This window comes from Pleuronectes platessa, chromosome 11, assembly GCF_947347685.1.
Source record: "Pleuronectes platessa chromosome 11, fPlePla1.1, whole genome shotgun sequence".
Taxonomy (NCBI): domain Eukaryota; kingdom Metazoa; phylum Chordata; class Actinopteri; order Pleuronectiformes; family Pleuronectidae; genus Pleuronectes; species Pleuronectes platessa.
In genome coordinates, this window is record NC_070636.1 from 18,283,983 (window position 1) to 18,309,429 (window position 25,447).

General features: G+C 41.0%; 1 protein-coding gene across 1 annotated transcript in view; it reads left to right on the top strand.

Annotated features, from left to right (window-relative positions):
• crybg1a (crystallin beta-gamma domain containing 1a) overlaps nucleotides 1–25,447 on the top strand; it is a 42,212-nt gene that overhangs the window by 11,460 nt on the left and 5,305 nt on the right. The window contains exons 2-15 of the mRNA XM_053435397.1: nucleotides 5,255–5,396; nucleotides 9,217–10,625; nucleotides 12,497–13,569; nucleotides 14,257–19,196; nucleotides 19,840–19,878; nucleotides 20,002–20,120; nucleotides 20,417–20,594; nucleotides 20,935–21,074; nucleotides 22,000–22,126; nucleotides 22,215–22,250; nucleotides 22,951–23,099; nucleotides 23,196–23,322; nucleotides 23,509–23,654; nucleotides 24,789–24,915. Coding sequence (XP_053291372.1) covers nucleotides 5,255–5,396; nucleotides 9,217–10,625; nucleotides 12,497–13,569; nucleotides 14,257–19,196; nucleotides 19,840–19,878; nucleotides 20,002–20,120; nucleotides 20,417–20,594; nucleotides 20,935–21,074; nucleotides 22,000–22,126; nucleotides 22,215–22,250; nucleotides 22,951–23,099; nucleotides 23,196–23,322; nucleotides 23,509–23,654; nucleotides 24,789–24,915 — 8,752 coding nt within the window. The remainder of the gene's footprint in view (nucleotides 1–5,254; nucleotides 5,397–9,216; nucleotides 10,626–12,496; nucleotides 13,570–14,256; nucleotides 19,197–19,839; nucleotides 19,879–20,001; nucleotides 20,121–20,416; nucleotides 20,595–20,934; nucleotides 21,075–21,999; nucleotides 22,127–22,214; nucleotides 22,251–22,950; nucleotides 23,100–23,195; nucleotides 23,323–23,508; nucleotides 23,655–24,788; nucleotides 24,916–25,447) is intronic.

Below are 25,447 nucleotides of genomic sequence, written 5' to 3' on the forward strand. Positions count from 1 at the left end.
AATTCAGATCCTATTTATATCTTGTCATCAGCACTTTAGCTCATCGTAGTATTTTGTTTTATAGGTGCATTATTTGTTGCATGTCAGGCTTGTTTCAGCTGCTGTGTTGTCTGAACATGAAATTGTAAAGAGGCAAAGAGTGTGACATGTTTTTCTCAGCTCAGTGGCTGGTTCCAAGTTTCTTGTTGGGCAATATGGCCCTAGAACTTACTTCAGGCAAATATAGGAACAAGCTATCTTCCATCAACATCCTCCAGTGACTCATTATACCCCTCATACACCCGCACGAGGGTGAGTCAGTGTTTGAAATCTTTCCATCCCTTGTTTGACTTGATCCAGTAGCTCTACGCAGAGCTGCAGGTTGGCCGAGCTTACCGAAATCTGTTTGTTTAATATGCCTTGTTGTTGCTGAGGTGAAAGATGAGTGTGTGTTGATAACCCTCTTTGTGGTACCAGCATGTTGGTGTGGTGCTAATCTCTGGTGTGCATGAGAGCCATCAATAGATTAGGTTTGGTGATGGTTTCAGCATGCATATGGTTGTATGTCATCCTACTGAACAGTAAATAGATAGATAGATAGATAGATAGATACATAGATGTGTGTAGCACATGAAAAAGGCAAGTGAGGTTATCATGCTATGTACAGAGTGTGTTCTCTATAGTTACAAACTGAGACTGTATAGATGGACATTGTACAAAAATGAAGCCAATTTTCCAGAAAATGGAGGCTGCCATCTTGTTGTGTTGTGGATCCGCAGTATCGAGGTCCGACCAATACCGACCAATTGTGAGTCAGTTTATTTCATCCTGCTTTTATAGCATCAGATAATAAGTTAAAACCAATCTTAGGCATACATCTGTGTGCTAACTATCTAAAATAAAAGAAATCGTATTTGACTTTTACTTTGAGTTTTTTTGTTTACTTTAATGTCCTATCTACTAACATGGAGTAGATGAGGCTTATTACCTATAAACTGCAGCCAGCCACAAGGGGCAATCCCAATTGTATGCCTCATGTAGCCAAATTTAATTATTTCTGGTGATTCTTTGTATTTCTCACCAATGGCTTATTTTTCTCTTGATTGGGTAGAAGATTTAAGAAACCCTAAGGATCATTTGCAAATATCCTATTATTATATGAAATATAGAAGTTATATGGTTCACACAAAGTAATTGTTGCTGAATAGGGCTTTGAAACTGACAAACTTGCCTTTAAAGATATTTTGACTGCATATATCTTCAATTTTTTGGGGATAGAAGATAAAGGGAAAATGCTAACATTCATTAGACATGTTGGTATTTTTGTACTTTTAAGAGGCTTTATTTCTAGTAGTTTTATTTCAGTTTTGTTGATTTCAAGGTTTTCTATCTCTGTGTGATTTCTTTGAGACTGTTTTTTCATTTGATTCAGGAATTTTGCAGGCTGTAGCTTGTAATAGCTTGGTTTGCTGCATACTAGATGATGTCATCTATGTGTGGGGTCATATGTAAGGGATCCGTTGACAGTTATGGAAAATAGGGAGCAATAGAGAGAAGGGATTGCATATGAGGAATGTCACTTGTCAGATTTTCACTGGTGACTTTATAGTCAGTCTGGGTACTTCAATTCAATATTTTGCTGTTTAACATGTTTGTTATTCTCTGAAGAAGAGTTTAAAGCCACAGCCTTCATTCAAAAGCAATTCTTAATAGAAACTACAAGTGCGCTCTGAGAGGAAATACCTCAGCTAAGGCTATTGCTCAATCTCGCCATGTCAAAGTAGTCTTTCCCCAATAGTTATCAAGACTGGTGGCCAGCCATATTCTAATTTTCTGCCACAGTATCATAATGTTTTTACACTTCTCACAATAAACATTAGATGATCTCTAACTTTGAGTTTTGTGCAGTTGCTGCATTTTATTCCTGTGTGCACTGTGCAGCGCTATTTGGTGCTTGTTGACTCGCACTATCACCTATGAAGTTTTGACCATCCATGCAGACCTCATAGTTTGAATTTGTGCACGTACCCGCTAGTGGAATGCAATACAGTTCTGTCTCACACAAGAACTTGTTTTCCCCCCTTTAGTCCCTTTCATTTGGAATCTGTTGCGTGTGCGAGCAGGAGTGACAGTTAACCCCCCTACCACCATAGATTTAATCAATTCTGTGGGAAAAGCTGCAGAGAAAGTGCAACAAAATTCCTGAATCCATCCATTTATTTGAATCCACACCAAAATTGAATGGGTTTTTCCTGACCTATACAGCACCTGTCCAAAAAGTTTCATGTTAATCCATCCAGTAGTTTCTGATTAATCTTGCTAATTTACAGACAAAGTTAAAACATAACCTCCATGGTGATAATAATAAGGTGATATTATTTGGCCATATTGCCCCTATAATGGTCAAGATTTGAATTGTTAACTTCAGCTGCTTTACACTATTTCATAGTGCCTTAGATTTGCAGCACAGAGATCCATTACTGAGGGGGAAAGATTTGAAAATGTAGACTTGCAACATTGATACACTGAAACAACGCGTATCGATCATTTCTGGCTAAAATTGGCTGATTACTAATCTAAGGGTTGGATAACAGGCCAGCAACAGTGAGCCAATTGACCGTCCGACACTTTTCCATTGTGCCTTAAAGACCTAACAGCAACCATTCCTCAATTGGTTCTCATAAATGGTGTGCGCTCAACAGTAGAGCTTTTGTCTTTGTGCAACAAACAGAGGTTTCAGACAAGTCAGAGCTGGTTTGTTCCTGCGTCATGACGTTGAGCAAGTGTGAGGGAGATGGATTTCACTCAATGTGATTCTGAAACTTTTATTTAACAAGGTCAGGGGTTATTCTCCTGTGTTCTTTTTCACACGGATGCATTGGCTGCATTTGTCTCGTATAATTTACTTTCTTAGAAGATGTCATCTAAGCTGCATGCAAAAAATGCCTGTATTCTGTCCTAAAAATTCCCATATCTGTTAAATGTAAAGCTGATGTCAGTGTTTAATCACCTGGTTTTTGTCTTGCTTCATCAGGACAGCAGTGGTAGCATATTATGTCCCGATCAAATATTTAAACAAATTAAATCAATTAAAATGGTTTAATAGGACAACTTCTTTTGAAATTCAGCCTAAGGGCTGTGTTGGGGTCAAAGGTCGCAAAAGGCTTTGGTCACCTTTCCCCTCTCACTCAGCGTTCACTCAACTCAAAACAGCCCAACCCTAATACCCAGCCCTTACTCACATTGTGAAGTGTTTGCATTACTTTATTTTCTTCCGTATTGACGTTTACTTCAAGGTTTGCTTAAAATTGAAATCATTACAAGGCAAAGTGCAGCACGATCACGGACAAACCCAGAATGAAAGTAAAGCATCGGCAGGTTCACTCTCTCCACATACACGTTCGAACGTTATTCCTATATTTCCATGTTTGATTGATTGAAGTCAACTTGTCCTTGGTGCTTCTTGTGGGCTAATCTATGGAAATGACTTGTCTATGCCACCAAGTTTTCATCCTCCCTGTTTCTCCTTAGTCATGTTAAGTATATTTATATAGCACATTTAAATGAGTTGTAAGTGTTATTGTTTTGAAGTCATATGGCCTAGCCCTAAGGAGTTCTAACCTCTATCGTCATGTCCTCCTCCACTGGAGAGCGATGCCAAACACCAACAGCCTGGATCTCAGCCCCCTCTGCCCTCCCACCACCTCCACATATAGGCCACTTTTGTATTACATATTGCAAAGTGACATGAGTGTCAGCATGCAGAAAATGCCTGTATTCTGTCCTAAAAATTCCCCTATCTGTTAAATGTAATGCTGATGTCAGTGTTTAATCACCTGGTTTTTGTCTTGCTTCATCAGGACAGCAGTGGTAGCACAGCACTGTCCCGATCAAATATATAAACAAATTAAATCAATTAAATGGTTTAATAGGACAAATGGCCAAAGAAAACCTTTGCTTTGTCTGTGTTGGTTCACATGTAGATTTGTTTTTCATACGTACAGTCTGATGATTGGCCTGTTCTATCAAGCATTATGTTAAAGGTGCATGAGGTTCTTATTAGGTGAGGTGTGACGGACTCATCCTACAGGTTAGCCCGCGAAGAATGTAAACATCATGGATGAGCTCCCTGTGCGTCTTAAAGCTGCAGTGATCTGAGTGTGCACAGTTTGAAATCAGATAATGGATCTTATCCAGTTTTCTACTGTACATTCATCACTAGTGTATCTGTACCACCCAGTCATTGTGTGCAAGGAGACGGCTGGTTGTTTATCTCCATGTTGGTCACAATGTGTTCCTCAGTCGGTGCACCAGCCATTAACTGAAGTGGTTTCACTTTCTACCACAGACAAGTCGGTCACGTCAACTGGAAAATTAATCCAACTCTGACCTCTTGTGGGTAAACACAGTACTGCACAGGCCGTGTGTCCTGGTCTGGGGACATGCTGGAACAGGTTATGTAAGATTACAGATACACATGCAAAGATTATACCCTCATAATTCACCTATGTCTTCACATCCTGGAAGACATAGGAAGGTTGAAGTTGTTTTCTACCACAGCTACAGAGTGAAATGCTGACATCTTGAGGAAAACACCACAGACCTCCCAGCTGGAGAGGCTCTGTTTTGTTCACTGTATGGACAACAGCACCTCACACTGGGTGTGCTGCGTTTGTCAATGCTTTGAAGGGATGCACTAACTTTGGCAGCAAGAGAAGAAAAAGGGCCGCTCCTCCACCTCCCCATGCCTCACACGTGCTCTAGAATCCTCGGCTGCCCTCTAATTTGTCGGCGTGCATGGCTCGGCGTTCTCTCTCTCAGGTGTCATATTGTAAGCCTGTGTGTGTTTTTCCAACTCCACGCCACAATTACGTTGAAGAACAATCGGAGGTGTCAGCACTGAGAGCTCTAACTTGTCTCTGCAAAAGCTGAGTCAGGGCTGGGTCTGATGAGGTTTTATTTTCGTGTTTACACTGGAGACGGCTCATTATCCTTTTTCTTCTTTGTTATAAACCACCACAAGAACTTATGCTGCAACTACCATATGCTTGTATCATTTGACTTTATTGTCTTATCTTATATTTTTAACCAGAAACTGTAAATATTCAAAGAGATAGAAATCCCCCAAAAGTTCTAATGTCAGGCTGTTTGATGAATACATAACAAAAACATTAGTGTTATACATCGAGAAGCGGAACAATAACTGATGACCTAACATCCTCTCCGTCCCTCTCCCCACGTCCCCCCCTCTGGGTTTCCTGCCTCCCTCTACCAGGAGCTTCGACCAGATGAGCGTTTCCACAGAGTGCAGTTTCCGCACTGAGTCGGACTGGGACCCTCAGTTTGATTCCACCTCCATGATCAGCTTCGACATGACACAGCCAAACAGCCAGTTTTCACCCTCCAAATTGTTCAAGGTTGGTTTTACACACATATTTTCTCATAGTTGAAATGAAAACTGAAGATGTTACAGATTAGTCCTTTAGTATAATTAGTTTTTCCTTGTTTTTGTTTCCCGATGCAAAACTTGCTGCATTTATCCAATAGCTTTTGTTGCTAAAGTAACTTTTCTGTTAGAATCAGAACATTTGCAAAATGTGATGCACTGATCAATATTTGACATGACAGAGAATACTTTAAAATATCTTTACCTCAATGAGATTATATATGATTTTTACTTTGAATTTTTTGTAGTTTGATTAACAAATGGAAGAAAACCCACCGGATTATAATTCAATCATAAATGCAATGAATTACTCAATTTAATAGGTCCAGGAAATCTTTCACTGCTTTTTTGACAAAAAGATGAAGACAAATTCAGTTACCCGATGTCAGCATTGTTGCATCTAATGAAGCCTGCTGTCAGAAAGTGTAAGAGCTTTATCCACCTTTTACAGAATATGAGGACTCAACAAATGCAAAAAGCACCAGAGATCAGAGTGATTAGGTCACAGGTAAAAGAATGTGTGGCAGCGTTCAGTTGATAGGTTTATATTTTAAGTACTTACCTACAAAGATCCAGCTCAGATAATCATTTTACACTTTTTATAAGCTGTCCAACCTGCTTTCCTTGATATTTGTTTGACTTACATTACGTTTACAGTAAGTGTCCTTGGGCAAGATACCATGCTGCAAACATCCCCTTCTAACAGAAAGCACATCGATGCACTGTATGAATGAGTGTGTGAATGGATGAATGTAAAACTGAACTGTGAAGCACTTTGACTGGTCATCAGGAATAGAAAGGTACTTTATAAATACAGGGCATTTACCAATTACCATAATAAAGAGTTTAAACCCACAACCTTCACTCAAGAGTAAACAAAATCTGTCTTTAAACTTAAAAGAAAAAATGATGTGACATTTATTGTGATAATTTCTAATATTTTGAAAGGAGGTATCAGCTCAGAATGTAAGATTTATTGTTAAAAAAAGTCACTGTAAACTCATTCTTTGTACAATGCGTCGCGCAGCCTTTCAGACCCCAGTGACCTGCAGTGGTTAACAGTAATATCACAACCATCGGTGTTGCTGTGTTTTTATATCAGAGAATGCAGAGTAGAGCTTTGGCTGACAGATAAGGAAGTGAGCCGACGTGCTCCCAGGTCAGTGCGGTATCTCCACCTACCTGACACTTGTCATTGCTTTGAGTAAATACAACTCGGTGGAGAGCTTGTTCTACTGTGGTCGCTCTGCATTGAGGGCCGACAAGTGGCTAGTCAAGACACAGGATATAACTTTTTTTCCCAAAGTCCTCTTCACTTCAGCTCGGTGGATTTGTGAATGAGTGAAGACAGCCAGGTACAGTGTCACAGCTTCGACTACATGATACTAGATCCAAGCGAGGACTTGGTTTTTGTGAATTTCACTCTGTTTAGACATGAACTGGAAAACCCGGCCACAGACCGCCTGTACCTGCTGTTTGCTCAGTGAAATGACGTGAATGTTTGACAACGCTGGAGGGTGCGGGGACTGCTCAGGCTTAACCCTTACATTTGTTGATTTGCCTTCAAATGTATTTACTTACTATTACAGCACAAAACATTTGACTACTGCTGCTCCTATCTGAATGAAACAAGTAGAATTCTTCTAAGAACCACAGTAGATAACAGACGTCCTATTGATTTTTCCAGCAGCCGCATGTTGAAGGGTGGAGTTTTCTCCAGCACTCCTCTCCACACCCCTTCCGTTTCACTGGATTGAGAGAATTTCTTTGGGCTTGTTTGCCATGTGATCCTCGTTTCACAACATTTGTTTCTCTCCACACTGTTGCTTTGATGCAAATGACCATGCCCTCGGGTCAGTCACTTTGTTCAGAGCTGGGACTCTCTGGAGAAACTCACCAGCGAGTGCTGCTCATCTGCTCAGGAGGGACGACTGATCATTTGAGTCTTTTTTTATCTAATTCACATGAAGAATTAGAACACTGGCTTATATATTTAACTTTACAAGCACATGCGTGACTTCCTAGTTTAAGGATCATTCCGAGGATCATTATATATCTTCATTAACTTCTTTGGTCTGCGAATTCTACAACTTAGACTCCAGGAAGTCCCAATGGTATGTAACTCATGTTTGTTTAAATGTGGTTTCTAACAGTTTTTTTCACAGTGTGATTCATGCTTCTTGCCTTAACATGTGCTCAGGTTACTGTTGCTCTACTGTGCCAGGTTTTCCAAGGTGTGTCATGGTGGCAAAATATTGTCTTCCTTCGTGTCAGGGCTTCTTTGCTGTGGAAGTAAATCCTGTTTAATATGCCTCATGGAAACAATAAGATGTGGTTTATCTTTGACGACAGCTGCTGCTTAACACTGAACCCTTCTTGGTTACTTAACTTAATTTGTTCTTATTGTGTTGCTGCAGTTGGTAGCGTTGGTGAGTGAACCTTGAGCTAAACAATAAGAGGATTTAAATCTAGTTGGTCATTAGTGCATGTTGTTATTGGCACCTGGGTTTATGGATTTCACCCGGCTCTCTTCCTAAAGATAAAACATAACATCTTTAAAGAAAACTTTTTTACTGTCAACTTTGCAAAAGAGTAACTTGTCAACAGAGTATTTTGATAAAATAGACAAGCTGAAAGAGGAACAAAAAATACTAAGTATTTATAATTTTTTTCTACAGGATTTTGGCGATTCCCACTGTCACTTTAATTTCTCACATAGTCCATCTGTTATATAAATTTAGGGACAATTCAGAAACAATTTTTTGTCATATATATTATGAGTGTTGATACCCGACCCTGATGATATTCAAATTTGAGTCAGGTTAGGTGACATTGGCTTGGCTAGCTTTTTTTTTTGCACTGCACATGTATGTAATCTGGGAAAAGATCAGGCGCCCAGGACAGAATATCTGTTGGGTTTTGGCCACAGGTTCTTCTCATTTTCTCACTGGTTTGGACATCAAGTTGCAGCCAGAGTCGCTCTCTTATGTACGTTAAAGATCAGCACTTTCAGTTTTTAAATTTTTTTAAAGATTTTGCTTCCATGTCTCTTACCTCCAAAGTTTTTTAACTCCCTTCAGCTTCACTTTAATCCATGCACCTGTTCAAAGCCTTTAACCGATCATATAAATCCTCACCTCTGCCTTCATCCATTGCCCTCTGCCCCTTCATTGTCTCAATTCTGTCTATGGCACATTATAATCCAGGGAAAAGTTTTTTTGTACAACCCTTAGTTACCCAATAACAACTGCGGGGGAGAAAAAAGAGAAAGAGAAAAACAAAACAAAGAACAAACCGATAGATCAAACAGAAACTATACAGCATACACACCAAACAGACATTTGCGGCTTAAAAAACACATCTAGGTTGATGAAACATAACACATTTTTAGGACATGCCTCCCCTAGAGCCTTTAGTAAATGTGACCATAGGTATGCTAACTTTTCTATCTTTTTCTAACAAGTTCATCTTTACCGTGTTTTTGTTTAAAAGCTTGTATGTTTTTGAAGTTATTGGCAGTGAATAATTGATTATGAGGGCACAAGTATGTGAATTCACTTTGGATTCCTGTTTGTGTACATCGCCTCTGGCCTGGAGATTTTTGTGGTGAATTAAATTAGGTCAGTTTGTCTCATAAGCTTTTTGGTTTTCTATCAGCTCAAGACTATATTTGTAGTTTTCATTTTCATTTCTCCTTCTATATTAAAGCGAGAGAAAAATTGACGTGCTTGCTGCTCTCTCCCCAACTCAACATGTGTCTTTCTGTCTGCTTCTTGTCTGTCCTCTCTCAGAATTCGGAGGAGAAGCGAGGAGTGTTGGATCGCCTCAGCAGCTTCTTCAACTCCAAGAGAAAGAAGAGCGGCAGCAGGCACCATTCAGATGCCTCCAATGAGACACGCTCCCCAGCATCCCCCTTGTCTCCGCGTTCACTGCAGTCTGAGGATGAGGAGGATGGGCAAAAGACGCCGACCCCTTCTCGAAAAGCTGACGAGCTGACCCTGTATGGTGAGGCCAAGACGGGAGCAGAGCAGGGCAATGACCGCAGCCAATGCTCCAGTCCCGGTGCCTTGAGCACAGGCTCTCTGTTGACAGATGACGCAGATCTCCCATTCGCTGACAGTAACAGCAGCGGCCGCAGCAGTGTGAGGGAGACAAATGTGTGCAGGATCAGCACAGCCAGCGGTGAAAGGAATTCTGGGAATGTGACTCCCGCCACTCGGAAACTTGCTACTACCACCCATCCAAATGCTGATTCAGGCACAGAAATAGGGTTTGCAGAGTCAGTGGTGGAGGAAGTAAACAAGAAGCTGCAGGTTAATTTAGAAGAACGCATCCAGACAAATGCAAAAGCTTCCACCAAGGCCGGTAAAGTTAGATCGACCACACAGGTGCCGTTTAAAACCCCAGTTCTCAAAACAGCTGAGGGTCCAATGTCACCTAATTTAACTTCTATCAGTTTAGCGTCAAAGAAAAGCTCTGTGAAGGTTGGAGAGAGGGGGCACAGTACTGCGCTAACAGGAATACGATTAGGCTCTCAGTCTTCCACCTCAAAGGAGGAAGGAGAATCCGTAGACAAAGGGAAGGAAAAGTCCAGAGACAGGAGGAGAGGTCAGGTATTTTCTGAATCTACACGTATGGAATGGGACCCTTCATGTGAGAGCGAGGAAATAGCCAGAAGGGATTCTCCTGTCCGATTCCACAAAGCCATCTGGGTTGAAACACACATGGGCGAGGAGGAGGAAGTGGTGAGGGAGGGGGAGAAAGAGAGGAATGCAGTGACAGAAAGGGAGGAGCGCTTCAGAGCAGACTCCCCCCCTGTCTTTGCCATACCTGTCACGGTAATACCTGAGGACGATTCCATCTCTCAGGACGCTGCAGACGGCCCCTCAGAGACGTTGCCACCCAGTGGCAGCCTGCCAGAACCTAACATCTCCTCGAGAGGGGAGTTCCAAACAAGCTCGCCGCCGCCAGAGGAGCCTGACGCCGGCACGGACTCAGTGAAAGGTTCCCTTCCGGAGAGGCGCAAGTCACGAGAGGCTCGCATCACACGCAAGACTGTGAATCTGCCTTCAAAGCACAAGGTTCTTGCTGAGCAGGTGTGCATTAGCCAAGAGCCGGGTTTGGAGGAGAACGAACCGACGGGAGAGGAGTGCAGTAGAAGTTCAGCTTCTAAGGGTTCGGATACAACAGAAGTCCAACTGTGAGTTTCTGTCTATTTTACCTTTCTGCGGTTATTGTGTTAAAACCCATTTAATCCTCGGAGAAACGGAAAGCAGGGGAGGTAAATAGAGCTGAGCTGACGTGCAACCTGAGCTCTGAGTTCCCATAGTCCATTGTAACAGAGGAGAACAAACCAAACCAAACCTTAGGCACTGAAATATTCATACCCAGCCCATCTAATCATACAGAAACAGCCATTCTATAATGGACTCTTTAAAAATGCTTCAAAAGTCATTGTTGGTTAGGAAACAATAAATGCAGTAGTGAAGATCTTCTTAGCTGTGTTTACCTATGGTGTACATGCACTACCTGAATGAGTTGGTCATTACAGAAGTTGACAGGCAACTGGAGAGTACAGCCTGCACACGTTTGTTTGACTACAGGATGACGTAGATGCACTTTAATGGACGCATGGCAAATACATGGGTACGGTTCTGAAACGGATAAAGAAGGAGTAATGGGTTGAACATGGTAGTGCTCTGTAAAACTTTGAGTTACTGTGCATTCCAGGATAAAGATGACCATGCATGCCTGGAACATTCCTGAATACTAGGACTAATTTATGGTGTCAGAGCTACTGCAGGGTAGCTAAAGTTTAACTGGTTCAATTTAACTAGTTATTTTTCTGCCTGTCAAGTTTAAACTCTTTCCCAAGACACTGAAAACTTCACAATATAAAATACTTGAAATACTCAAGTACAGCACCTCAAAGTTCTACTAAAGTACATGCCTCCATGTAAAGTACTGTGTTTCTATGTTTAAAAGACTTTGGTTATAATGATTGTGTAAACACTACAGGTCAAAATGTTTAGATGTTTTGTCAGTATGGCAGTGAGTGGACCATAGAAGTATCCCTCATGTGCACATTTCAATCTTGGCTCAGTCCTTTGACACTGAATGGTTACAGTAGATGTTTTTCTTTCCAGAATATTATGTGTATCAAAAAGATTAATTCAAGGTTTCACATAAAATACTTTATTGAACTCATACTGCCATGGAAATTGTTACAGTAATTGCCAAACATTGTGCTTACAGTAACAGAAAATGTGTACAGCACAATATACTGTCAAACAATAAGCACATCAAAACTAAAATTTGGCATAGTGAGATATTACCTTTTGAAGGTGATCCATGTAGTTGTGCTGAACCATATGGGCTATTTTGCCAATTGCACTTAGAGCTCTGAGAATGTCATTTCTGTTTCATGAAATGAGCCAAAGCAATTGAGAAAAACTGTAAACTTACTGTGTGATTGGTGATCAGATGTGTGAAACTCAACCTTCATTACTAAAGTTCTAGTTGCACCTGAAAATTAAGCCGATGATCAAAGATATCCTTATTACAGTATATACCATGATGTTTTTCATGGTATTATGTGCCTGTACGATTTTGACAGTAGAGTGAACTATTGTGCAGGTGATGATGTTAACAATGAAATTATGCCAACATGTTCTGCAGAGAACAACCACTTGACTGAGAAGCGACAGTCAGTTTTGACCAGCAATATATATTCAATTGGTAATTGGGCTAACTGAAGGCAATTGTACCTAACCGTTTGCAAAGGTGTGCTAAATCATTTGAAATTTGTGCAAGCTGTTGGAAATTGTACTTGTCATTGCAAGGATGTGCTAATACAATTGCAATTTGATTAAAGGAATGAGATATTCCAATCTGTTGTGAACAAGTGCCCAGTGGTTTGGAGGTTTGCACGTGTTGTTTTGAGAATGTCATTTCTGTTTCGTGAAATGAGCCAAAGCAATGGAGAAAAACTGTAATATGGCACTTGAGACAAAACTTGTGTGAAGTTGCACTTTAATATTACTGTTAAATTGTCTCCCTCTCCTCTGACAGAGTGCCAAGTCTCCAAAACAACGACCATGCTGAACTCAAGGACGTCGACCTAGAGCCATTCACGACAACAGATGAGACGGCCCTCACTGACACAAACACTCCTGAACTTCAAGGTGAAGAAGAAGCAGACTCTGAGTCCTCCAACATTGATGACACCTCTGCTCCCTCAGACATGTACAAACCAAAGTCCCAACCCTCCGTGTCTGGGATAAGAGGCAAAGAGACAAATCAGGCTACACCCTCCAAACGAGGGCCTAAAGCTGCGACAGAAAGTCGACATACCCCAGCAAGTGGAGCAAAGACCCCATCCTCTGTAGCCGGAAGCAAGACCAAAAATGTCACAACAATGGCCAAGAGCTCCGCAGAGGCTTCAAAAGTGGGAACTGCCAGTGATATTCCACTACCGAGGGAACACAGCAGTGAGAAAACGGCTTCTATGTTACCAACATTAAAAGACCAAAGCACTAACGGTTCCTCAAGCGCAGAGACTTCAAAGTCCAAAATCCCCAAAAGGTCATCATCAGACGCTGATGTGAAATCACCAGCGACATCAGTGACCGACGCCTCCGTGTTTACCTCCAAACTACAAAAGCAACCTCGAACCAAAGAATCTCTAAAATCTTCCATCAGTCCAACCAAAGCTGGCAGGAAACCAAGTTTTGAGGAAGCTAAGGGAGGGAAATCTGAGGCGAGGGACATTTCTCCAACAAAAAATACCCACAAGACAGGAACAAAGATTATTAAAGAGAAGTCGGAGGAGGACGTTAACCTGGTAAATGGCGTGGCGAGAGACTATAGCGAGAGAAGTGAAAGCCTGGATGTTACAAAACAGCTGCAGAACCATCTGGAAAAGAATGCCTCCTTATCATCAAAGAGCCGGTTACCCATTACATCTCCAACAAGAAAGAATAATGATGATGTAACGCAAACCGCCGCCGCCGGCCACAAAAAGAATTCATCCGGTCAGGCGGACTCAGACAGACCAAAGAAGAGCTCAGACAAACAGGAAGTACCTGATGGAGAGAGAGCTGGGACTGACACACCTTCACCTCGACCTGAAAGTCCCACGAAAGGTAAAACTGCACAATCACATTGACATCGACACATAATTAAATCACGTGAGCTCGGCTGTTGAAAGTGAATACAAGATCAGCTTTGTAGAAACACTTCAATCGAGGATTATACATTGTTCAGGAAACAGAAAAAAGTTTAAAAGTGCTTTTTGACCTGATACTAATCAGAAGGTTCAAACCACTTGTGTGGTTAATATGAAGCTTGGCTTCTCTTAAAAAGAAAAAGAGGAAACAAATCACCTGGCTCTGCCCACAGTTCAGAAAGGTACCAAAACCATTCATCCCCTATTGATTGACAATATAAAGCCTGTATATAAAAATATATAAAACATTAGACACATCAAAAAGTAAATCTGCAGACAATGAAATAAATGAAGATGTGAAAGAACAAATACAAATTAAACTACTCTTTTATATATATAATGTTTTAACAGCTGTATGCTTTTAAGTCTGTATGAAAGTGATGGTTGCTATCATTGTTGTATGGCCTGGTTCAGGTGTAACCCTTTAAAAAACAAATACATCAAGAGAAGGAATGCTGTAGAACTATTTGATTTTATAGTTTGATAACTGATAACGAACAAAAATAAAAAAAAGATATATACTTCAACAACTTGGTATTAGATATACATTTTTACATGTTTTTATCTGTTACATTAAAACAGTGTGTGTATGTGTTTCAAACAGGAGGCCCGTCATCAGCAAGACCATTAAAACAACTTTCTAAAAGAAGGATCAGCCATGAAGAGGAAGACACACCCACCTCACATGACTCTCCTCCGCCCACATCAAGGTTTTCCAAACAAAGCGAAAACATCAAACAACAACAAAAGAGTCTACAGAAGGATTCAGCTGATCCCCTCCTATCGGGGAGCAAACTTCCTACGCTGGGTCTGAAAGGCTCCAACAAAATAAAAGTCGGGAAAACTCAAGATTCCCAAGAGAAAGGATCTGACAGTGTGTTAGCAGAGAAGGACGGTACCAGTGACGACAGATTTAAATTTGAGAGTGTGTCTACAGAAGAGGAAGAACATGTAAAACCCTCAGACACACAGTCTAGTACCTTTGCGTTCAGAATGAAAGGAAAAGAGACATTCGAATTAGAAAGTGCTGCAATCAAAGAGATTTCAGAAATCCAGCCAATACAAAAGAATGATGCGATTATCACAGCAAACGCTCAGATGGAAGTAACCCCAGAAACAGAGTTAGGATCTACGTTGTTGTCTAGCGGTGAGGCCGTCAAAGTAATTCCCACTCAATTACCAGTCACTGATGTAAACAACGCTGAGGCAGATAACCAGGAAAGACAGCAAGTAAAAATTGAGCATTCAGCTGAAAATGCATCTCACATACAAAGTGATAACACCACAAACGAAAAGCAAACTCAGCGATCACTGGAAAGATCTCAGGGAGAAGTAGACATATTAGAGACAACCCAGATAATAAGTAACATAACACCAGATTCAATTCAGGAGAAAGAGCCACAGCCTGCTGTGGTGGCCCAGGACACAATACCAGCTCATGAGCATGTAACTGATACGTCAGGTGACCCTGTTGTGGGTGACGGCAAACACTGTGACATAATGACCCACTCTGAAGGGGATGGTGTTTCTCTTAAAGCGATAGCTGATCCCCCAAATAGTCTTCCTTCTGAATCGGCCTTGAAAGATGCTGAGCCAAGGGATGATGTTGTTGATGCTGACCTGCAAAATACAGAGCAGCAAAAGGAAAACAAGTTATTTAAGGATCAAACCACAAATGTCATTCTTGAAATTGGCGGACCAAGATCCACATTAGACAGAGAGTCAGTGAAAACTGTTGAGGTGGAGGAGAAAAGTAAAGAGGAGCTTGGCAAGAAAACACCCAAGGCTTCGGCCATTCAAACAGAGGCTGTGACTGTTTGTGAATTACCCGAGAATGTTGAAAATAAGCCGGACAAAGAGCCTCTTTTACTGGCAGAACAATTTGAAAGACAGAAGAAAGACTCTAAACTGAAAGACGCAGCAGTGGAAAGCACTGACTCACAGAGCAGTCACAGCGAGGAGCTCAAGGGCAGTGTCATCAGGGACGAAGCTGAGACAGATTTGACAAAACCAGAGAAGCCATATGATCTATCATCAGAGCCCGACTCAAAGGAGGGACAACAGGTAGTTACAGATACCCTGGAAGAGAAGAGGTCAGAGGCAAGGGAAGCTAATTCCATTTTGGTTGATACAAATCATGAAAGTGAAATCTCAAAGACAGAAAATGCAGAGCGTGGCGGTGACGAAACCCAGCGAGCAGAGAAGGTGATGATGGCATCAACAGTGAAAACTGAAAAGGAGCCTAAACTACTTGAAACCAAAGAGGAGGCGAAGAACGACAACACAAATGAGGAGGACAAACATGCAAACGATGTAAAGGAAAGCCAAACTCCAGAAATGAAAGGTGTAAGCACTGAAATGCAGGATGCTGCAGGTGATAGAAAAGAGGAGAGTTTACCAGACGAGATTTCAAATAAGACTGTTGAATCTGAAGTTGGCTGTAATAAAGCAAATGCCATCGCTAACCTAGAAGAGATACCAGGGGCAGAAAAAGCTCCAGAGAAGACAACAGAAAGCCATAGTTTGGAAACAAGTCAAGAACTGTCAATAGTGAGCACTAAAGATCAGAGTGAGAGTGAAAACTCTGAAGAAAAGACTGAAACAAAAACTTCATCAGTAAAGACTTTGGAGAATGAGACTGCAGCTGTGACTGCTAACAGTGACGTTTACATCCAACAAGTCCAGAGGTCCATAGTCGTTGGAGACGTTGAGGACGTCACTAAACCAGACAAAATCAAACCAACGGGATCCAAAGTTCCAAAGGTAGATCAGGAACCAGAGGGAACTAAAGTTCAAGAGAACCAAGAAACAGGTACAAGTCAAGGACTCAAATCAGTAATCATAAGTAGTGAAGGTACCAAAGACAAGACTGAAATAAAGGATTCATCTTTTAAGTCTTTGAATGAGACTGCTAACTTAGAAATTTGCAACCTACTGGACGAAGTAGGGAAAAGGAAAACAACAGAACCCAAACGTCCAACTTTCAACCAAAAACCAGAAATAGCACAAGTTTTGGAAAAGACCAAGGGTGTAAAAACGAACACAACTCAAGAACTTGACTCTATAAGCACTGATGCTAAAGATACCAACGACAATACTGAAAGCAAGGACTCAGCAGTAAAGAGTTTAAATGCTAAAGTTAGCAACCAACAGGAACCAGAAACCGTAATAACAGAGAAGGGATCAGAAACTCAAATTCAAGAACGGGAGGTAGAAAGCAAGAAAACTCAGCGTGCTGAGGAAGCACAAGGAAAGACTGAAACAAAAACTTCATCAGTAAAGACTTTGGAGAATGACACTGCAGCTGTGACCGCTAACAGTGAAGTTTACATTCAACAAGTCCAGAGGTCCATACTAGTTGGAGACGTTGAGGACGTCAGTAAACCAGACAAAATCAAACCAATGGAATCCAAAGTTCCAAAGGTAGATCAGGAACCAGAGGGAACTAAAGTTCAAGAGAACCAAGAAACAGGTATAAGTCAAGGACTCAAATCAGTAAGCATTATTAGTGAAGGTACCAAAGACCAGACTGAAATAAAGGATTCATCTTTAAAGCCTTTGAATGAGACTGCTAACTTAGAAATGTTCAACCTACCGGTAGAAACAGAGAAAAGGAAAACAACAGAACCCAAACATCCAGCTTCCAACCAAAAACCAGAAAAAGCACAAGTTTTGGAAAAGACCAAGGGTGTAAAAATGGACACAACTCAAGAACCTAACTCTATAAGCACTGTTGCTAAAGATACAAAAGACAATACTGAAACCAAGGACTCATCAGTAAAGAGTTTAAATGCTAAGGTTAGCAACCAACAGGAACCAGAAACAGTAGGAACAGAGAAGAGATCAGAAACTCAAATTCAAGAACGGGAGGTAGGAAGCAAGAAAACTCAGCGTGCTGAGGACGCACAAGAAAAGACTGAAACAAAGGATCGCTCAAGTAAGACTTTGGTGGAAGAGGCTGTAAATATGAACGTTGACTCTGCAGTTAGAAACCAAGAAGACCAGAAGCCCTCAGTTGAACATGTGGAGATAAAGAAACCAGAGATAAACACGGATCACTCCACAGACTCCAACGCTCCACATGGAAGTCAAGAACAGGAACCAAGGACTGTGACCAAAGTACCAACAGAGTCAGCATCGAATGTTGTCACAGTCGTTAGTAAGAGTGACAAGATACAGGAACCGAAAAGCCTCATTAAAGAACGTCTTCAAGATAAAAATGAAGTGGTAAAGACAGAGGATAAGCTGAAAAACACAGCAAAGATAGATGTCAAGCAAAAGGCAGAACCCATTTTTGTAAAAGCTGCAGCTAGCAAAACAGTTTATGGAAAAGAAAAGGATAAGTCCAACTTTGTCTCAGATAAAATACTCATTAGTACTGAGGCCCAGAAGAATGATGAAGGAAATAAAGAAAAGATAAAAACAGCTAGTGGTTTGAAACAGGAATTACAGGTTTTCAACGGTAGTTCGTCAAAAACTCCATCTCAAAGTCATCAGATAAAGACCGAATCTCCATCAAGCTGGTTGGATGTGGAACATCAACAAAAACAGAAGAAGGAACACAAAAAACGACTAAATGCGTCGGTCAGTGAAGATGAATCAACTGAGCGCGATGACTTTGACGAGTTTATCAGCAGCATTAATAAAGGTGGAATTCCTTTCTCACAACCTCCAAAGAGGCACATACGTGGAAAGTCCCCATCGCCACCTTTTTCCATGCCGGCCATTAAGGAAGATCGTTTCGAAAGAACATTCGATCCTGGGCAATTCCAGTTTGGCTTAAAGAAAAAAAGCAAAAATTCAAGGGATCCTTCACCAGCTATGTTAATAAAACAATATGCAGCCGACAGGGAAGGACGGACCCTGGAAAAACGTGGACAAGAAAATGCCCTTCCCTCAACTGAAGACAAACAGAAATCATTTGATGAGGTGGAAGAAAAAGATGGAGTCAACGAGATGTCCAAAGGTGAAGCAGGAAAAGAATTGCAAAGCAAGGAGCCTGGGAAGTTAACGTCAAGGCTTGAAAGGATGTCGATCCTCTCCAGCTTAATGAACTCCCCCAGGAAAACCAAAGAGGAAACACCCTCTGCCTCAAATGGCTCATTTTCTTCCAAGCAACAACAAGACCTGACCGCTCCTGGAAGGCACGGTGTTGAATCACCTCTGTCTGGCGTCAGAGCAGATAGGGAGGGCGTGAAGAGTGGAGATCAAGGATCACTTGTGGGTGGTGGTGGTAATGGTACGTTTAACGAGTCAGTTCTTAGCTCCTCCTCTCCTCCCCTTCCAACGTTCTCGGAGATAAAGCTGCCCGATCATTTTGATAAATACCTCAAGAAGAACAAACAGGAACCTGAGGCTTCCCAGGGCTCCACACAAATGACTAAAATGCAACTGAATCCTGAGGGGGGTGCTGATATGGACCAGGCCTTGATATCAGGAGCTCCTAATGTGGATTTGGCCCTGAAGGGCCCCGCTGCACTGCCTCCAACCACCAACTTCAGCCAGCAGACTTCACAAAATACACTTCCAAGGACTAAGGCAAAGGCAAGTATTTATATTTTTGAAATTTGGAGTTCCGTAGATACAATGGAGAAATAACAACCCAAAGCCTGAATGGGTTTTAACTTGCTAGGCTTTTTAAACAAAGCATTTCCTGATTTATTTCCATGGTGATATGTGCCCTAGTTTCATATCCTGCTCTTTCTGTCTTGTCATGAAATTGCAAATAAGTCATGAATCATTTGCAAGTGAGGACACGTGAACAGGCACAATCTGGAATTCTGCACAGTAAATCTTTGCCAAGATCTGCTCATCAAAAGATTCACTGTCACATCATGATGAGATATTTGCATCGACATGCAAATAGAGTAGAACAATGCGAAAACACATTTGTTTGTTTAAAGGATCACAATGTACAATGCAATACCTGCTAGACTCTCAGGTTTATTTATCTTTGTCTTTGGCTTCTTCCAATCAAAATGTAATATAACGGACAGAAACACTGCAATCAATGACAAAAATGAATTATGGAAATAAAAAGGACACGTTTACAGCAATGACATGGTTCTAAGGAAACTGATGTTTGCAAAACTTGGCCAAAGTTAATGTATTAATGGTTGACTTTGTAATTTTTGTGCTAAATACCTTTTACAAAAATTCCTAATTGAAATATTACATTTCGTCACAGACACCTGCAGTAAGAGGAATCCACAAAAGACCTGGAAAGGTAGGATTAAATAACGTTACACGTTTTTTTTTTTGTTGTTTTGTTACTTTCTTGCACTGGAAAAAAAAGCCAATCGTTGTAAAGAAATGTCTTTTCACATTATCTGATTTTCCTAATATCCAGATTGTCGTACACGAACAAGCTCAGTTTGGAGGTGAAGCGATGGAGTTCTTCTGTGATGTGGAAGATGCCACCACGATGAAGCTGTCCTCTGTCATCTCAGTCAGAGTCATCAGAGGATGGTAAGGGTCTTCTTGTTAAAGTTGTTATGACTTGAATGAATTTATTTTCTGTTTGTAACTGTGAAAGTGTCACTGATGATAATCGTAACTTAAATAGTTAAAGTTTGATGTTTGCTTCAGCTGGTTTTCAAATGAAATTGTCGTTTGTTCTCCAATCCAGTCCATGTTTTCTCTATGTTTCTATTAGCATGTACAGTATCTCCTGGAGCCTCCACAGCAGTGATGTAGCCAATAAACTGTCCCTTCATCTATTCACATGGTAACATTAATAAGTTTCTCTCCTCATCTCTCTTCAGCTGGCTTCTCTACGAGAAACCCGGCTTCAAGGGCCGAGTCATAGCGCTTGAGGAAGGTCCATCAGAGCACATAGTGAATATATGGGCGGATCAGGACACTCCAACGACACTGGACCAGAATGGTGAACCTGTTCCAACTGCACCCATGGTCATAGGCTCTCTCCGACTGGCAGTGAGAGTAAGTGACCTGGTTCATTTGTCTTGTTCCCTCATACTGCATCCATGTTGTTTTTGTTACTGTTTGTCCTGTAGGGTTGTGTATCCTGGAAGCTTTGGCTCAATATTTTCAAAATGGGAGGATGTGGAAACATGTCATATTTCACATTTGCTCAGTTTCATGCTCTTCTTAAATTAGTCTTTGATTACACAGATTCTGAATAAATTTTTCCAGTTTTACATTGTATTACCTGTGGAAAGGAGTTCCTATATTTAGACATTTAGAATGTCCCATCCTTATTTTTTCTTTTTCTAAATAAAGACTTTCTCAAACGGTTAAATATTTACTGTCTGTTGTGCAGGACTACAGCATGCCCCGGATCGACCTGTTTACAGAGGTTGATGGGAGGGGGAGGATGTCATCTTACTGTGATGATGCTGTAGAGATCGGCTCCTATGCGATGCCTCAGACCACTGGCTCCATCAAGGTCCATTCTGGAGTGTAAGTTCAGCTGTGCACTTTTTATCTATTTTTCTTTGGTGAAATGCAACATAACCGGTGAAACATGATGAAATAGACCTGATTACAGGGTGACAGAATTAACATGAGGGGGAAACATTGGATAAAATTTACACTGCTATAGCAACAGGCAAAAACACCAAAGATAAAAGGAAAGGAAATGTACTAGATTTGTTTGTACGCACACAGGTGTAGAGCTTAGTAAGACCTGAAACCTGAAATGAATAGTTCAATGTCCAGGAAAGGAAGACATTTTTTCTGCCAGAAAGTTAAAGTTTAAAGTATAAAAGAGAGGATTGAAAGAAAAGGGAAAAAAAGGAGGTTTGTGTATACGTTCTTATGATAAGATGTGGTATACTAGTTGGAATAGAGGGTGGAAAGGATAGTAGTAGTAGAAGTAGTAGAAGTTTATATTAAGAATGTATCAAATGACTTTCTATAATATTAATTATATTAAGCATTTGTTAATTATATATTAAATATTAAATATTTAAAAACATAATAGTTATAAATAGGAGAAAACCTATGTCTCTCATTTAAAGTAACAGGGAACATATGTAACTGATGGTGTTGCATAATGGGAACATCCCATATAGTACTATAAATCTGATCAAAAAAAGGTCACAATGACGTAATTTTTCGGGGGTATGCAGGGGAAGTGTCTGTGTGTGCAGCATCTGTTTTGGGTCTGTGAAGGAATGCAGGCCGCAGGGCTTGTGCTGCCTATAATGTATGGTTAGCATGTCAACTGGCTCATGGAGTGTAGAGAGTGAAAGTGCTGTAAAAGGATCAGAAAGAACTGTGAAGAAAAAAGGTCACGAAAGGTTCATTACACTCCATATGTTCACCCTCTCACCTTTACTCTCCTTTTTTTCCCCTGTCTCACGCTGACGCTGTGAATCTGTAGCTGGCTGGTGTATAACGATCCGGGGTTTGGAGGTTTTGTAGGAGTGCTGGAGGTGGGAGAGTACCCCTGCCCAGAGGGCTGGGGTTTCTCCGAGCCGTTCATCGGCTCGCTCAGACCCCTCCGAATGGTACGGCACATAAAGCATGCATTGTTTCTTGTATAATGTCATCTTGTTGCTTGTCTATTAGTTACAAATGTGTGTCTCTTCATTCCAGGGAGCAATAAGGGTGGAGCATCCGCATGCTGTCAAGGTTTGTTTTGCATTATACAACAACTCCTGTATCTATGAATATCTGTGCTGAATATAAACTACACAATGCTAACTTTTGTTCTCTGTCACCATCTCTTCTTATCTCTCTCCTTCTTATAAAAGTAGTAGCCAACTACCAAGATAACTACTCTTACCTGTTAATTCCTGAATGATTACAAAGTACTACCCCTTAGCACAGGGCCTTTATTTACACCCCAGACTAGCCTAGGCCCCGTTCAGACCTGGTATTAGTGTTGAGCATGTCTGTTTTGCAAATAGTATTAAAATGTGTCCTGAATGTGTCTCCTGTAAACACAACTTGATTGGATCTCACTTCCCTGTGCTCTATGCAAATAATTACGTTTGTGTTTTGTGTTTGCAAAGACCAGATTATCTTGTTTTTATACAGTCGGAGAGAGAGAGAGAGAGAGAGAGAGAGAGAGAGAGAGAGAGAGAGAGAGAGAGAGAGAGAGAGAGAGAGAGAGAGAGAGAGAGAGAGAGAGAGAGAGAGAGAGAGAGAGAGAGATGGGAGGAGCTGAATGAATCTTGGATGGACACAGAGTAGAGTAAAATTACATTAGATTCATTGTAAAACTGTATCAGGCAGAAGACCTCAGCTGAGAAATGGGGCCAAAATAAATACATGGGGTTAGGGTTATGATGATAACTCTTCTTCTTCTTCCTCTCTCTCCCTTTTCCAGGCTTTAGTTTTTGAGAAACCCAACTTCGATGGAGAGTGCATAGAAGTGGACGGTGATGTGTACAATTTACAAGAGGAGGAATCAGACAAACATGATGACAATAAGAAAACATTGCCTTCAGTGGGTTCTGTAAAGATACTCGGTGGCTTGTGAGTAAACCCACCTCTGTTTGTGTGCTTTATTACATTATTAATTTATGGTTAATCATGAATATGTGATGATATGGCTTTGTTTTGTCCTTGCAGCTGGGTGGGCTATTTGGAGGCCGACTTCGAGGGTCAGCAGTACATCCTTGAGGAGGGGGAATATTCTCACTGCAGTGACTGGGGAGGATCTGAGGACGGGATCCAGTCCCTTCGGCCTGCGTGCAAAGTAAAATCTGTTTGTCTATTTCCATATTTCCATAAACTTCTTCTGCTGATACGACAAGAACTAGAATTATATCAAACTAAATGTCCTGTATGGAAGAGTTTAATCCTGGATATTGAGATGTTTTAAATGAGAGGACTGTCTTTTCACTTACTAATTGTTTCACCATGTGACTTGTTTCTTCCTAAGGATTTCCAGTCTCCACATGTTAAACTCTTTAGCGAGCCGAACTTTGATCAGCTGGGGCTCCATGCCGACCTACTGGGTCCCATCCTCAACATGGAGGACATCAGCCATGGAATTAGGACCCAGTCCATAGACGTCATGGGTGGAGTGTAAGTCCAAGGAAAACGAAAAAACAATAACAAGGTTAAAATTCATAAGAAAGGGAGTGTCCTGGTTGCTGAATAGTTCAAATGAATGCCGCCTAACAGCCACGGTCGTGCATGGTTTGAATCCAGCTGGGGATCACACCCATTCTCTCCCTCGTGCTTCCTGCTTGCCGCTCCACTGCTGACTTCAAATAAAACAAAAACATGAAAAAACTAGAAGGTGGCTCAGAGAGAGCATACCTCAGTCAACGCCCTATCTCACCCTTTTAAAGAAACTGGGGGTAAAAAAAATTCTGATGATAATAATAATTGTTGAGTAGTGTCAGATCTGGATCCTGCAGAGCTGGAGAAACGCTGATGGAAACATAACCTCCCTGGGGAAGATAATTATAAATAGATAATTGTTTAATCATAACAAAGGAGGTAAACAGTTGACTCTGTTTTGCGCACAGCATCACGGTTTGTGATTTTGTGTTGCTCACTTCACAGACATCACTAAGTGCTCTGTCACTTAAGACACGCCTACATACATACAGCCCTTTATAAATGATTATTGGTTTGTGAAATTAAGGTGAGGTTTGACAAAGGCTTCCACCTCTGGAAGGCAAAGATTTACACTGATGAAATTTAATCAGTAAATGTCCAGTTACTATTGTAGATATACTGTACGTACATATAAGATGTCTAAGCAAAAAGAAGGATCCGATTTGACAGGTGATCTGACATGGCTGCTGTGTGCCTCGACAAACGTATAAGGACTTTGATATTGCACAGATTGTCACATTCAAAGTCTATGAGTTCATCTTATATGACACCTTTAATATATGACACGTTATCTGACAGTTAGCTGTATGTTTGAGCGTCTGCATTCTTCACTCCTTTATAGTGTTTGCTTCACTCTGCCTCACCTGCTGAATTGTTTTACAACCTCTCAGAGGAGTAGAACTCCTCTTCTTCTAATGATTCACGGTTCAAGTCATTGATTTAACCAGAGAATGAATCACATCATGATGGCCTGCAACATGTGATTGTCAAGTGACAGTATTATTCTTTATTTTTGTCTAATAGAGGAGTTCTGCTGTGAGTCACTGTGGTTTTGTGCATGTGAGGAAGTTGTGTTTTGTGTGTCGCTGGCAGATGGGTGGCATTTGAGAAGCCTGGATTCAGTGGAGAGCTCTATGTGCTGGAGAAAGGCCTGTATGCCAGCCCGGACGACTGGGGAGCCCAGAACTTCAAGATCTCATCGATACAGCCAGTCTTCAGTGTAAGAAGGGATCTGTAGTGAAGCTGCCTGACAGTCAATTCAAATTCAATTAATCAACATCAATGAGTCATTTTCAAGCAAAATCATTTAACCGTTCCAGCTTAAAGAATATCAGAATATGTTGCTTTTCATTGTCTTATTATTATAGTAAAAGACCCTTTTTGCATTCTGGATAATTAGTGACATCAACTTGCATTGACTAAGCATTTAATTACAAAAATAATCAGCAGATTAACCAATAATTAAATGAACGCCTTTGGGGCATTTCTTAGAATTTGTTACAAACATTCAGGTGGTCTCAGAGATGAATTGATTCGTTTTTGTTGGTTAAAGGTCAAAGGCAAAGGTCACAGTGACCTCATGCGCCGGAAAAGACAAATGTTTATCCTCTTAAACTGCACCGGTTGGCCGTGACATTAAACAAGAGGGCGGTTATTCTAGTTGGTACTTTGGGCTAAAAACAGGATTATGTTTATTTTATAGTGATGTTATTATAAAGAAGTGTAATGTTAAGTTTGTGTTAGAAAGAACA